The sequence below is a fragment of the Pelophylax lessonae genome, assembly GCF_965119305.1.
Source record: "Pelophylax lessonae genome assembly, chromosome: 8".
Taxonomy (NCBI): Eukaryota; Metazoa; Chordata; class Amphibia; order Anura; family Ranidae; genus Pelophylax; species Pelophylax lessonae.
The window spans coordinates 297,505,700-297,520,198 of record NC_138775.1 but is presented as its reverse complement, the minus strand read 5'-3'; the positions used below and the strand labels follow the sequence as shown (position 1 = coordinate 297,520,198).

The window sequence follows — 14,499 nt, the reverse complement described above, 5'->3', positions numbered from 1 at the left end:
CCAAAAATCTATCCCGTAGTTTGTAAACGCTATACCTAACTTTTGAGCAAACCAATTAAAATACGCTTTTTTGGGATTTTTTTTTTTTTGTAGCAGAATACTAATTGACCTAAACTGATAAAAAAAAAATTAGAATTTAGAATTCTTTTATTGGGAATGTTTTATAGCAGAAAGTTAAATATATATATTTTTTTCAAAATTGTCACCAAGAGCGACAATTCTGGGAAAAAAAAAACTATTTTTACTTTCTGCTATATAACATTCCCAATAAAAAAATGTAAAAATCAAAATTTTTCATTTTAGGCCAATTTGTATTCAGCTACATATTTTTAGTAAAACAAATCCCAGTAAGTGTTTGATTGCTTTGCGCTAAAGTTATCGCATTTACAAACTAGGTGAAAGATTTGTCATTTTTATTTATTTTACTAGTAATGGCAGCGATCTGAGATTTTTAGCGGGACTGCGACATTGCGGCGGACAGATCGGACCCCTAACTGACGCTTTTGGGGGGACCGGTGACATTACTACAGTAATCGGTGCTAAAAATATGAACTGTCACTGTACTAATGACACTGGCAGGGAAGGGGTTACCACCAGGGGCGATCAAAGGGTTAAATGCTGTCCCTAGGGGGTGATTTTTGTGTGGGGGATGGGCTTGCTGGATGAACACAGAGACCTGTGTTGCTAAATAAAGAGGATCCTTGTGTTCATAACTGACAGAACAGCGGTCTGCTGTGTTTACGCCCGTTCTCCACGGGGAGCGATCCTGGGTGCCCGGCGGCAATCGCGGCCGACCCGCTGATTAGCTTCCCTTGTGGCGAATGGGCACACGTGCATGGTTTCGGTCCCGTGAAGCAACGTACAGTTTTGCAGGACAGAGCCAACCTGCCGCAGTAAAACTATGGCGGCTGGTCGGTAAGTGGTTTAACCACTTTAATACCGGGCACTTCCCTCCCTTCCCGCCCAGGCCAATTTTCCCCTTTTAGCGCTGTTGCATTTTGAATGACAATTGCGCGGTCATGCAACACTGTACTTACACCAAATTTATATCATTTTCCCCCCACAAACAGAGCTTTCTTTTGGTGGTATTTGATCACCTGTGCGATTTTTACTTTTTGCTAAACAAATTAAAAAAGACAGAAAAGTTTGAAAAAAAAAAAAAGTTTTTTTGTTTGTTATACAATTTTGTAAATAAGTTTTTTCCTGCACTGATGAGCACTGATGAGACTGCACTGACAGGCACTGATGAGGAGGCACTGATGAGGAGGCACTGATGAGGAGGCACTGATGAGGAGGCACTGATGGGGTGGCACTGATGGGGTGGCACTGATGGGGTGGCACTGATGGGGTGGCACTGATGGGGTGGCACTGATGGGGTGGCACTGATGGGGTGGCACTGATGGGGTGGCACTGATGGGGTGGCACTGATGGGGTGGCACTGATGGGGTGGCACTGATGGGGTGGCACTGATGGGGTGGCACTGATGGGCGGCACTGATGGGCGGCACTGATGGGCGGCACTGATGGGCGGCACTGATGGGCGGCACTGATGGGCGGCACTGATGGGCGGCACTGATGGGCGGCACTGATGGGCGGCACTGATGGGCGGCACTGATGGGCGGCACTGATGGGCGGCACTGATGGGCGGCACTGATGGGCGGCACTGATGGGCGGCACTGATGGGCGGCACTGATGGGCGGCACTGATGGGCGGCACTGCTGGGCACTGATAGGCGGCACTGCTGGGCACTGATAGGCGGCACTGCTGGGCACTGATAGGCGGCACTGCTGGGCACTGATAGGCGGCACTGCTGGGCACTGATAGGCGGCACTGCTGGGCACTGATAGGCGGCACTGCTGGGCACTGATAGGCGGCACTGCTGGGCACTGATAGGCGGCACTGCTGGGCACTGATAGGCGGCACTGCTGGGCACTGATAGGCGGCACTGCTGGGCACTGATAGGCGGCACTGCTGGGCACTGATAGGCGGCACTGCTGGGCACTGATGGGCGGCACTGCTGGGCACTGATGGGCGGCACTGCTGGGCACTGATGGGCGGCACTGCTGGGCACTGACGGGCGGCACTGCTGGGCACTGACGGGCGGCACTGATGGGCACTGACGGGCGGCACTGATGGGCACTAATGGGCACTGATAGGCGGCACTGGTGGGCAATAATGGGCACTGGTGGGCGACACTAAAGGATGGCAATGGTGGGCAGCACTGATGGGGAGGGCAATGGGGGGCAATGATTGCCATCCCTGGTGGGCATCCCTGGGGTCATAGTGGGCATCCCTGGGGTCATAGTGGGCATCCCTGGTGGATCTAGTGGCATCCCCCCCCCCCCCCGAGGGTCTGCACTGGTAATCAATGATCTGATTACCAGTCCTGACCCCCCCCCCCCCTGTCAGGCGAGCCGCCGATCGGCGCTCCTTTACTCGTGCCTGTCAGGCACGAACTAAGGAAAGCCGATCAACGGCTGTTCCTGTTTTACTATGTGACCAGCCGTGATTGGACACGGCTGATCACATGGTAAAGAGCCTCCGTCAGAGGCTCTTTACCGAGATCGGAGATGCAGGGTGTCAGACTGACACCTCGCATCACCGATCGCCGCTCTGCGCGCCCCCGGGGGGCGCCCAGAGCGGTGTTATCCTGCCGCCGTCATATGACGTCCGGTCAGGATAACTCAACCACATTCCCGCCGTCATTTTGTAATAGGGCGGGCGGGAAGTGGTTAAACTGTTAGTGGGTTTCTAACAGATGAGGGTAATAAACCAATGCGCTAATCAATAGGAGAGTAAATAAATGATATAGAGAACTGTGCAATGAAGCTAAAAAGCAGCCAATTTTTGCAGTGTCACCACTTGCAATATAAATGTAAAAAAAAAAAAAAAAATTGTGTGTGTATATAATATAAATATAATATAATAATAAAATATAATAATATTATAATAAATATAATAATAATAAATATAATAATAAATATAATAATATTATAATAATAATAAATATAATATAATAATAAATATAATAATATTATAATAAATATAATATAATAATATTATAAATTTAATATAATAAATATAATCTAATAAATATAATATAATAATAAATATAATATAAATATAATATAATAATATTATAAATTTAATATAATAAATATAATCTAATATAATAATAAATATATAAATATAATAATAAATATAATTAAATATAAATATAATGGCAATAATTCTAACAGATGCTCCTTGTTTTTACGTTTTAGGTGACGGCGAAGACCATGGCCCAGCATGAAGAGCTGATGAAGAAAACCGAAACAATGAACGTTATAATAGGAACCAACAAAATGTTAAGGGAAGATAAAGAAAAGATGGAACAAAATCTTCAGCAACTTCAAGCTAAGGTGGGCAATCGGCCTCAGTTTCAGTATTCTGGGATAATTGATCAAACTTTCGTATCCATTAGAATCCGGCCCAGCAGAGCACTGAAAGAATCCTCTCATTCTTTAGTCTACTGTTAAAATGTTCATGACCACATGCATAGGATAATGTCAGCAAGATATAGTATTAGGATTTGAATCCCTTCCCTCCAGCTGTACACATGTGACAGCACGGAAATGGACCTTGTTCCTCTTACAAAAAAAGAGCGTGGCTCGGGAGCGAGCCCGTACAAGTGCCCCTATAGCAGTGATGGCAAACCTTGGCACCCCAGAAGTTTTGGAACTAGATTTCCCATGATTCTCATGCACTCTGCAGTGTAGTTGAGCATCATGGGAAATGTAGTTCCAAAACATCTGGGGTGCCAAGGTTCGCCATTACTGCTCTATAGCAAGCGGCTTGCTATGGGAGCACTTGGCAGAGGGAAGGAGCCAGAAGCGCCGGTGGGGGACCCGAGAAGAAGAGAATTGGGGCTGCTCGGTGCAAAACCATTACAGAGCAGGAAAGTATAACATGTTTATTATTTATTTTTATTACTAAAATGTCATTTTACTATCGTTTTTAACCAGTTAAGCCCTGGAGGATTTGGCTGCTCAAAGAACAGGGCCTATTTTGCAACGCTGTACCCAAATATAATTGATGTCCTTTTTTTCCCCACAAACAGAGCTTTCTTTTGGTGGTATTTGATCACCTGTGCGATTTTTACTTTTTGCGCTATAAACAAAAAAGAGCGACAATTCTGAAAAAATAACAATATTTTTCACTTTTTTTTTTATATGAAATTCCCCCCCAAAAAAAATGTAAAAATCAATTTTTTTAACATTTTAGGCCAATTTGTTTTCTGCTACATATTTTTGGTAAAAAAAAAAATCGCAATAAGCGTATTTTGATTGGTTTGCGCAAAAGTTATTGCGTTTACTAACAAAGGGAAAGATTTCTGTCACTTTATTTTATTTTTTTTTAACTAGTAATGGCGGCGATCTGCGATTTTATTTTTTTTGCGGGACTGCGACATTGTGGCGGACAGATCAGACCCTTGACTGACACTTTTGGGGGTACCAGTGACATTACTACAGTAATCAGTGCTATAAATATGCACTGTCACTGTAATGACACTGGCAGGGAAGGGGTTAACTTTGTGATCAGTGGGTTAAATGTATCCCTAGGGGCGTGATTCTAACTGTGGGGGGGCATGGCTTGTGATGTAACCACAGAGACATACGATCCTACATAGCAGGATTGTATGATCTCTGCAGTTACATCAGCCGCCTGCCTTTCTCCCTCTCCAGCGGGAGATCGCGAGTGACCGGCGGACATCGGAGCCGCCGGTCACTCGCGCAGGGATGTCGGGGAACGAGCGGGGGCGGGAGCGTGCCTCCGGCAGCGTGCGCCCGCCCTCTAGAGCAGTGGTCTTCAAACTATGGCCCTCCAGTTGTTCAGGAACTACAATTCCCATCATGCCTTGTAATGTCTGTGAATGTCAGAGTTTTACAGTGCCTCATGGGATGTGTAGTTCCACAACAGCTGGAGGGCCGCAGTTTGAGGATCCCTGCTCTAGAGGCTCGTGGGCGAGCGACGTACCAGTACGTCACTTTGCCCAGGAGGCGCTGACCTCTGCAGTATATAGTCGGTCGGCAAGTGGTTAATACTTTCTTTTTTTTTTTTTTTTTTTTTTTTATTTAGATGACCTTTCTTGTTTTTGTTTTCTATGTGAAAGGCTGCTGTGCTACTTCCTGTACTTTGAATTAATTTTCAGATACGAAAGCTGGAATCCAATATATTGCCATTGCAAGAGTCCAACTCTGAGCTAAGTGAGAAGAGCGGCATGCTTCAAGCAGAAAAGAAGTTGCTTGAGGAAGATGTGAAGCGTTGGAAGGCCCGAACACAGGTATTGGGTTGGCAGGTTCTCCTAAGATGGGGCTCAAAATTTTCAAGTCCTGAGCTACTACCTAAGCCTTAAGAATAACTCTCTACCAGTTGCCTTGCCCTGATTCCCACCCCCGCCCTTATCCCGATTTCCCACCCTTATCCCGATTTCCACCCCTATCCCACCCTTATCCCGATTTCCCCCCCTATCCCACCCTTATCCCGATTCCCACCCCTTCCCTGATTCCCACCCCTATCGCACCACTGCCCTAATTCCCACCCTTATCCCGATTCCCTCCCCTATCCCACCGCTGCCCTGAATTCCCACCCTTATCCGGATTCCCTCCCCTATCCCACCGCTGCCCTGATTCACACCCTTATCCCGATTCCAACCCCTATCCCACCGCTGCCCTGATTCCCTCCCTTATCCCGATACCCACCCCTATCCCGATTCCCACCGCTGCCCTGATTCCCTCCCCTATCCCCCCGCTGCCCTGATTCCCTCCCTTATCCCGATTCCCACCCCTATCCCACTGCTGCCCTGATTCCCTCCCCTATCCCACCCCTATCCTTATTCCCACCTATACGTTTTTTGGTAAAATCAATGGAGCCTGTACATTGGACGGATTGCAGGTGCAATGCTCTGCAGGCTTTATTCTAAGGCTCCATGTACACGGGACGTTGTTAAAAGTCCCTTTGAATGCTGGAATTTTTAGAATGTTTGAAACGTCCGTTAGGTCGTGTTTGCACCCACGTTTAGCGGGCGTTTGCGTTTAGAACCGTTCCTAGGGGTCAAAAAAATGATTCCCCTTTAAAATGGAAAAACGCGAACGCTAAACGCGGGTCATCGCGTTCGGTCGCGTTTTTGTGTTTGAAACGCCAGGAAACACGTTCGAACGCAAATAATTGCGTTCCAAAAAACGTCCCTGAACTCAACTGCCTGCAAATGACTGTAAACGACCCGGTGTACATGGACAAATAAGATAAAATGTAGATGGGTTCAGGGCCTTCTGAAAAAAACGCCCAACTGCTCCTAAACGGCCATTTCCAGCGTCCCGTGTACATGGAGCCTAAAAAGTACAAGGCCGGCGATTGTGAGGTAGTTGTCCTGTCAGATTTAATGAAACCATTTAGATCTTATAGGGGATGAATCTGAAGCGATTTCTAATTTAACACAAAAGAGAGCAGGAATGTATCCGATCGTAATGTTGGACGTTATTGGCACCCGCATGAGACAAGCCCAATTATATATAAAAATAGACCATCTTTATTTGCAATACATAGTGAAGAAGACAATCCTCAGCATTATAGAAGACAAATCTGACGCTATTTCTAATGTAAATTTCTTATTGGAATTTTTTCTGTCCATTGTCAGCACTTATTAAACCAGCAGAAAGATACGGATGCGGAGGAGCACAAGAAGCTGCTTTCTGAAAGAGACGTGAATGTGAAGAGAATTCAGCAGCTCACCGAGGAAGTTGGGAAATTGAAAACGGAGACTGCGAGGTAAATGGGGTTCTCCGATTTTTGATCATCTTTGACCGACCAAATCTTTTATCGATGGATGTTCATTTATATCATAACATCTTTATTGAAAAAAATAGAAAGAAATACAAAGTTTTCCACAGAATTAGAAACCAATCTCAAGACCAAAACGATACAAGTCAGCATATTGACATTTCAAGGCCTTGAAAAAGTATTCACACCCCTTGAGATTTCCCACATTTTCTCATGTTACAACCAAAAATGTAAATGTATTTTATTGGGATTTTATGTGATAGACCGACACAAAGTGGCCATAATTGTGAAGTGGAAGGAAAATGATAAATGATACAAATCTGTGAAAAGTGTGGGGTGGGGGGGCATTTGTATTCACCCCTATTAGGGCCCCTTTCACACGGGCGATCCGATCCGCCTGTTAGTTTTTCAGGTGGACCTGATCGGACGCTCCATGCATCCTTATGGGGCATTAGAGACATCTCTGACACCCGCTGCTATCCGATTCCGATCCTGTCCTTGAAATCCGGACGGAAACCCTTTTTTTCCCATCCGTCTGGAGGATTGGATCAGATGAGAAGGCCAGAGGAGAACCCCCAATGGGACTTTTAAGGTCTTAGACAATCATTTGCTGCTGAGGTAGCATTGAACAAAATAGTAGTAATGGTTTTATATAAAAAATAAAAATTTTATTACAAAGATAACAAAAGAACAAAGAACACATATAGAACATGTAAAGACCAAAACATAGGGTGGCTAACCCAAAAATGACCACATCATGTAAATAGGGTACATAATAGCAAAACAGACAAATGCCGTAGGGATAGATACACCAGACGCGTTTCTGGAGGGTATCCATCTTCAGGGATGTTGTATACTCCACATAATAATGTACAACACCCCTGAAGACGGATACCCTCCAGAAACGCGTCTGGTGTATCTATCCCTACGGCATTTGTCTGTTTTGCTATTATGTACCCTATTTACATGATGTGGTCATTTTTGGGTTAGCCACCCTATGTTTTGGTCTTTACATGTTCTATATGTGTTCTTTGTTCTTTTATTATCTTTGTAATAAAATTTATATTTTTTATATAAAACCATTACTACTATTTTTTTCACTGCTACTTTAGCAGCAAATGATTGTCTAAGACCTTAAAAGTCCCATTGGGGGTTCTCCTCTGGCCTTCGGGATGCGGTCTTAACCATTAACTCCCTATTTTGCCAAACAATCCCTTTCTACTGGGATCGGATGAGAACGGACAGGCGGTCCCTTCTCATCCGATCTCTCCATAGAGGTCAGCGGGGATCTGACAGCTCCGTCTCTGCACACTGAGTGTAGACAGAGCTGTCATCAGCCTGCTCAGCGGGGATCGGCGGATGGATTCCTTGCTGAGCAATAACGTGCTACGTCGGCTGCACCGCCTGTGTGAAAGAGCCCCTCTAGGCCCCTTTCACACAGCGGACCATTCAGATCCGCCTGTCCGTGTTTTTCAGGCGGATTTGAACGGATGCCCCATGTATCTCTATGGGGCATCAGATGTCAGCGGAGACATGTCCGCTGACATCCGATCCATTTAATCTGGACGGATGGAAACCCTATTTTACATCCGTCGATCGGATCTGATGGGATCGGATGAGAACGGACCAACGGTCCATTCCCTTCCGATATCCCCATAGAGAACAGCCAGACCTGACAGCTGTGTCTCCGCACACAGCGCGGAGACACAGCTGCCATCCGCCTGCTCAGTGGGGGATCAGCGGATCGAAAACTGAGTCCGCCAGTGTGAAAGGGGCCTTACTATGATGATGCTCCTAACTAAAATCTAGTGGAACAAATTGCCTTCAGAAGTCTCCTAATTAGTAAATAGAGTCCCCCTGTGTGTCATTTACTCTCAGTATTGCGAGGGGAGGGCAATAAGTTCTTCCCCTCACCAAGATCCAGATGTGCTAGGGATCTGAAATTTGGTCCACTGACTCTTCTTTCGCTACATATCCCCCACCAATGGTTACACATTTCTCCCATCTGTGGAACAGACTTGTGAAAACTAACACCGTACATCACCCTGAACACACCATCCCCACCGTGAAACATGGTGGTGGCAGCATCATGGTGTGGGGATGCTTTTCTTCAGCAGGGACAGGGAAGCTGGTCAGAGTTGATGGGAAGATGGATGGAGCCAAATACAGGACAATCTTACAAGAAAAGACTTGAGACTGGGGCGGAGGTTCACCTTCCAGCAGGACAACGACCCGAAAAATCCAGCCAGAGCTACAATGGAATGGGTTACATCATGGGTGTCCAACCTTTTGGCTTCTATGGGCCACATTGAGTGTAGAGAAATTTTCTCGGGCGGCATATATAATATATACTATAGTTAAGGTATATAAGTAATAAAATGCCGTCGCGCCCCCCGCACTAATTTAACACAACTAGAGGATGATCAAATGAAATGCAATCGGTATACAGAGGTTTACTTCTTCTGAGAGATATTAAAGGACCACTCTAACCACCATGACCACTTCAGTGATTTGAAGTGGTCATGGTGGCAGGAGTCAGAAACACTGCACATGCTAGCCTCCCCCCCCCCCCCCCCCCCCGTGCCCCAAACCCGACTTCCTTCCTCCCAGCAAAAAAAAAATTGTCAGGGGTCAGTGGGCCACATGCGGCCCCCGGGCCGCAGGTTGGACATGCCTGGTTTACATCAAAGCATATTCATGTGTTAGAATGGCCAAGTCACAGTCCAGACCTAAATCCCATTGAGAATCTGTGGCAAGACTTGAAAATTGCTGTTCACAGACCCTCTTCATCCAATCTTGAGCTATTCTGCAAAGAAATTTTGCATATGAAATCCTGTACTCCCCCCCATTCTTATCATTTATGTTGATTGTGTTTTTTATAGGTTGAACGCATCGCTAAATTCAAGTCAGAGTCAGTGTCAGAGCGCAAGAGAAGAACTGAGCAAACTGAAAAGTGAGAAGGAAAATCTCCAGAAAGAACTTGAGCTTAAAGTCACGGATATCCAAGAAAAGATTAAAACCATCACACAGGTTAAAAAGATTGGAAGGAGATACAAGACTCAGTATGAGGAGCTGAAAGTCCAGCATGATAAGGTAACATTCTGTATAGATTGAAATCACGGTGTTTAGCTTTGTTCCTAGACTTGATGTACCTCCTGGAAGCATACCTGGTAAAATAAGATCCAGTGCTCTCCCCCCCCCCCCCCAAAGTGATTCTAAAGGAATTATAAAAAAAAAAAAGTTATACTTACTGCTCTGTGTAATGGTTTTGCACAGAGCTGCCCCGATCCTCTACTTTTTTGGGTCCCCCGTTAGTACTCCTGACTCCTCCCATCTGCCAAGTGACCCCAATAGCAAACTGCTAGCTATGGGGCACTTGAGCATGCTCGCTCCCGAGCTGTGCTGTGTGTTCGTTCACACACAGCGCGCGGCTTGGCCTTTACTGCTGCTTTCTCTTCATTGGCTCACTGGCTGTGATTGACAGCAGCAGTAGCCAATGGCTCCCGCTGCAGTGTGAGCCAATGAGGAGAAAGCCGCTGCTCTCTTCTTTGGCTCACTGGTTCTGATTGACTGCAGCAGAAGCCAATGGCTCCTTCTGCAATGTGAGCCAATGAAGAGAAAGTGCCGCTGCTCTCTTTGGCTCACTGGCTGTGATTGACAGCAGCAGAAACCAATGGCTCCTGCTGCAGTGTGAGCCAATGAGGAGAAAGCCACTGTGCTCTATTCTTTGGCTCACTGGCTGTGATTGACCGCAGCAGAAACCAATGGCTCCTGCTGCTGCTTGAACCAATAAGGAGAGAGTACCGCTGCTCTCTCTTTGGCTCACTGGCTGTGATTGACAACAGCTGAAACCAATGGCTCCTGCTGCTTTGTGAGCCAATGAGGAGAGAGTACCGCTGCTCTCTCTTTGGCTCACTGGCTGTGATTGACAACAGCTGAAACCAATGGCTCCTGCTGCTTTGTGAGCCAATGAGGAGAGAGTACCGCTGCTCTCTTCTTTGGCTCACTGGCTGTGATTGACAGCAGCAGAAACCAATGGCTCCTGCTGCAGTGTGAGCCAATGAGGAGAAAGCCACTGTGCTCTATTCTTTGGCTCACTGGCTGTGATTGACCGCAGCAGAAGCCAATGGCTCCTGCTGCTGCGTGAACCAATAAGGAGAGAGAGCCGCTGCTCTCTCTTTGGCTCACTGGCTGTGATTGACAACAGCTGAAACCAATGGCTCCTGCTGCTGTGTGAGCCAAAGAGGAGAGAGAGCCGCTGCTCTCGTGCACGTTGCTGTATTGAGAACGGACTCCGGTAGGTATAAAAGGGGCTGAGGGGGGGGGGGGGGTGCACCCAAGCGTTTTTTTACCTTCATGCATAGAATGAATGAAGGTAAAAAAAAAAAAACCTTGAGCCTTTACTTTAGAAGCTGTTTAACCACTTGCAGGCACAAAGCACTGGAAAAGCACAGGCAGGGCACTGGAAAAGTCACCAGGTGAAATCCTGTGATGAGATGGGATGATACAGTGTAATCCGTTAGGATCACAGCTTTCTATCATCTCATTTGGTGTATTAACATTTTTGAAATTGCCGTCGGCTCCACCCCCCTGCGTCGCAACGCTCGCGGGGAAGGGAACCGGAAGACAGGTGCCGGCATCGGCTGGGAGGACAGCGGGGGATGGCAGGGGAAAGTGAGTTTTTAAATCTAAAACAGATTTCCATGCAAAACAATGTAACGGTTTTAGCACAGAAATCCTGACCTAATCAGACCCCCCGGGGGGTTAAGTTTTGACAATTAATCCTGGAAGCTGATTGGTTTCTATGCAGAGCTGCACCAGATCCTGTGAGCTCCACCTTTAGTAAATCTCCCCCATCGTGTTTTCTTTTTTTTTTTTTTTTCTGCTTTTAGTTGGTTGCGGAGACCTCCACAGCTCAAGCAGCGCAGTCTGAAGAGCAGGCTTCCCAGAAGGAGATTCAGGAGCTGAAGGATTCTCGGGCGAAGGCTGAAACAAAGATCTCAACACTGGAGAGCCAGCTGGAGACCTTGCAGAAGGTTAGTGCCTCGGTGTTAGTGCCTCGGTGTTAGTGCCTCGGTGTTAGTGCCTCGGTGTTAGTGCTGCAAATATCACCGTAACTTCACACGCCGGAGCAATGTGCCGAATACAGTTTTATACCCTCACTGATCAGTTATTAGGAACCTCACCCACTATTATAGTTTTCCTGATCATTTGCTTCGTGAGCATTTATTGGCCTGGGATTTGTTGGTCCCTTCAGTCATCTAATAAAATGCACTTTGTATGGGACTTTACCCACCTCCCAACCGCTGTATAGTCAAATGGCGAGCGGAATCCCCTCTTATTCTGGGATGACCCCATTCTCACAGCTCTTGTGTGCCCATGGGGGGGAATGGCGATCGTAGGCATGCAGTGTCCATAGAACATGGCACAACCCCAAACTCCAATGACTCGGCTCTTTACCCATGTGATCAACTGTGTCCAATCACATGTAAACACGTACAGTATCTCACAAAAGTAAGTACACCCCTCACATATCTGTAAATATTTTATTCTATCTTTCCATGTGACAACACTGAAGAAATGAGACTTTGCTACAATGTAAAGTAGTGAGTGTACAGCTTGTATAACAGTGTAAATTTACTGTCCCCTCAAAATAACTCAACACACAGCCATTAATGTCTAAACTGCTGGCAACAAAAGTGAGTACACCCCTAAGTGACAATCTCCAAATTGGGCCCAAAGTGTGAATATTTTGTGTGGCCGCCATTATTTTCCAGCACTGCCTTAACCCTCTTGGGCATGGAGTTCACCAGAGCTTCACAGGTTACCACTGGAGTCCTCTTCCCCTCCTCCATGATGACATCACAGAGCTGGTGGATGTTAGAGATCTTGCGCTCCTCCACCTTCCGTTTGAGGATGTCCCACAGATGCTCAATAGGGTTTAGGTCTGGAGACGCTTGGCCAGTCCATCACCTTTACCCTCAACTTCTTTAGTAAGGCAGTGGTCGTCCTGGAGTTGTGTTTGGGGTTGTTATCATGTTGGAATACTGCCCTGCGGCATATTGGTAGCTCATTTAAAAAAATAATGTTGGTAGTTCATTTAAAAAAAAAAAAATATATATATATATATATATATATATATATAATGTGTGTGTGTGTAGGGAAAACGGTACCAATAATATACTAATATTCTGTTTTTTGAAGACTGTGGAAGATAAAGAGAATGAAGTGAAAGCTCTGCAGGAACAGATCACACAACTTCAGTCAGAGGTGTCCAAAGTTCATAAGGACCTCCAGGAGAAGAGCACTCAGGAAGAGACTCTGCGCCAGCAAATCAATGAGAAGGAGGAGAAAACCAAGAAGACTCTGTATGCAGCAAAGCAGAGACTTGCACAGCTCAATAGTAAGATTCCTCCATTTTTAGTACTTTGTTTTTTGTGTTGCGTGGAGAGACACCGCAGTCCGCCAGTCAATTTTGCAGACGGCTTTGTCTCCAGAAAAGAAATCGTCCAGCTCAATTTATCAATAAATCCACAGTAGTTCATGTATAGGTGATTATTGGATACTTGTCCCCAGGCTATAGGCAAAAAATGTCTTCGGCAGCATGAACACCAGAGTAGATTTATTTTTTTTCCCTCCCTTACAAGCCCACATAATACCTGGTCATCCCGCCAATCCAGTTTCTAATATGTCCCTTCTGGCACTCGAGTGACATTGAGTTTTCTCTTGGCACGCAGTGTTATACACATCTCCTGGAACTACAGAGCAACGTGGTTAAAGGAGTTGTGAAGTCAGGAAGGTTTTTCATTCTATGCATGAAGATAAAAAACCCTTCAGTGTGAAGCAGCCTCCCCAGCATCCCCTAATACTTACCTGAGCCCCGTCTCTGTCCAGCGATGTCCATAAGCCCCTTTATAATATATTGCCGCACTAGAAATGCCCAAAGAGACCTCTACATTCAAACATACATACCACAGCTGTATTCTAAATTAAATTGTCAGAAAAAATGTTAACGCGTCAACATTTTTTTAACCACTTTCAGACCGGAGGATTTGGCTGCTCAATGACCAGGCCATATTTTGCGATATTTTCCCTCCCTTCCTCCCTCCCTCCCTCCCTCCCTCCCTCCCTCCCTCCCTCCCTCCCTCCCTCCCTCCCCTCCCTCCCCTCCCTCCCTCCCTCCCTCCCTTCCTTCCTCCCTTCCTTCCTTCCTTCCTTCCTTCCTCCCTCCCTCCCTCCCTTCCTCCCTCCCTTCCTCCCTCCCTTCCTCCCTCCCTTCCTCCCTCCCTTCCTCCCTTCCTTCCTTCCTTCCTTCCCTCCCTTCCTCCCTCCCTCCCTCCCTCCCTTCCTCCCTCCCTTCCTCCCTTCCTTCCTTCCCTCCCTCTCTTCCTTCCTTCCCTCCCTTTCTTCCTTCCTTCCCTCCCTTTCTTCCTTCCTTCCTTCCTCCCTTTCTTTCTTTTTCTTTTTTTTCTTTCTTTTTTTCTTTCTTTTTCTTTCTTTCTTTCTTTCTTCCCTTCCCTTCCCTTCCCTCCCATCCCCTCCCCCGGCCGCTCCTCTAGTGGCAATTGTGCAAGAGGAGTGGGGGGGATGAGTCCTTAAAGCAGAACCTCCCCCTTTTTTTGGGGGAAGTTCCGCTTTCATGTAAATTTTTGAGCCTCAGGCGTTTTGTTTCAGGTGACAG

At 46.3% G+C, this 14,499-nt stretch overlaps 1 protein-coding gene across 1 annotated transcript in view; it reads left to right on the top strand.

Moving 5' to 3' along the window:
• The window catches only part of TPR (translocated promoter region, nuclear basket protein), a 240,379-nt gene that overhangs the window by 90,418 nt on the left and 135,462 nt on the right, over positions 1 to 14,499 (top strand). Inside the window, exons 28-33 of the mRNA XM_082266381.1 lie at positions 3,263 to 3,400; positions 5,191 to 5,322; positions 6,676 to 6,806; positions 9,701 to 9,911; positions 11,711 to 11,854; positions 13,023 to 13,221. Coding sequence (XP_082122507.1) covers positions 3,263 to 3,400; positions 5,191 to 5,322; positions 6,676 to 6,806; positions 9,701 to 9,911; positions 11,711 to 11,854; positions 13,023 to 13,221 — 955 coding nt within the window. The remainder of the gene's footprint in view (positions 1 to 3,262; positions 3,401 to 5,190; positions 5,323 to 6,675; positions 6,807 to 9,700; positions 9,912 to 11,710; positions 11,855 to 13,022; positions 13,222 to 14,499) is intronic.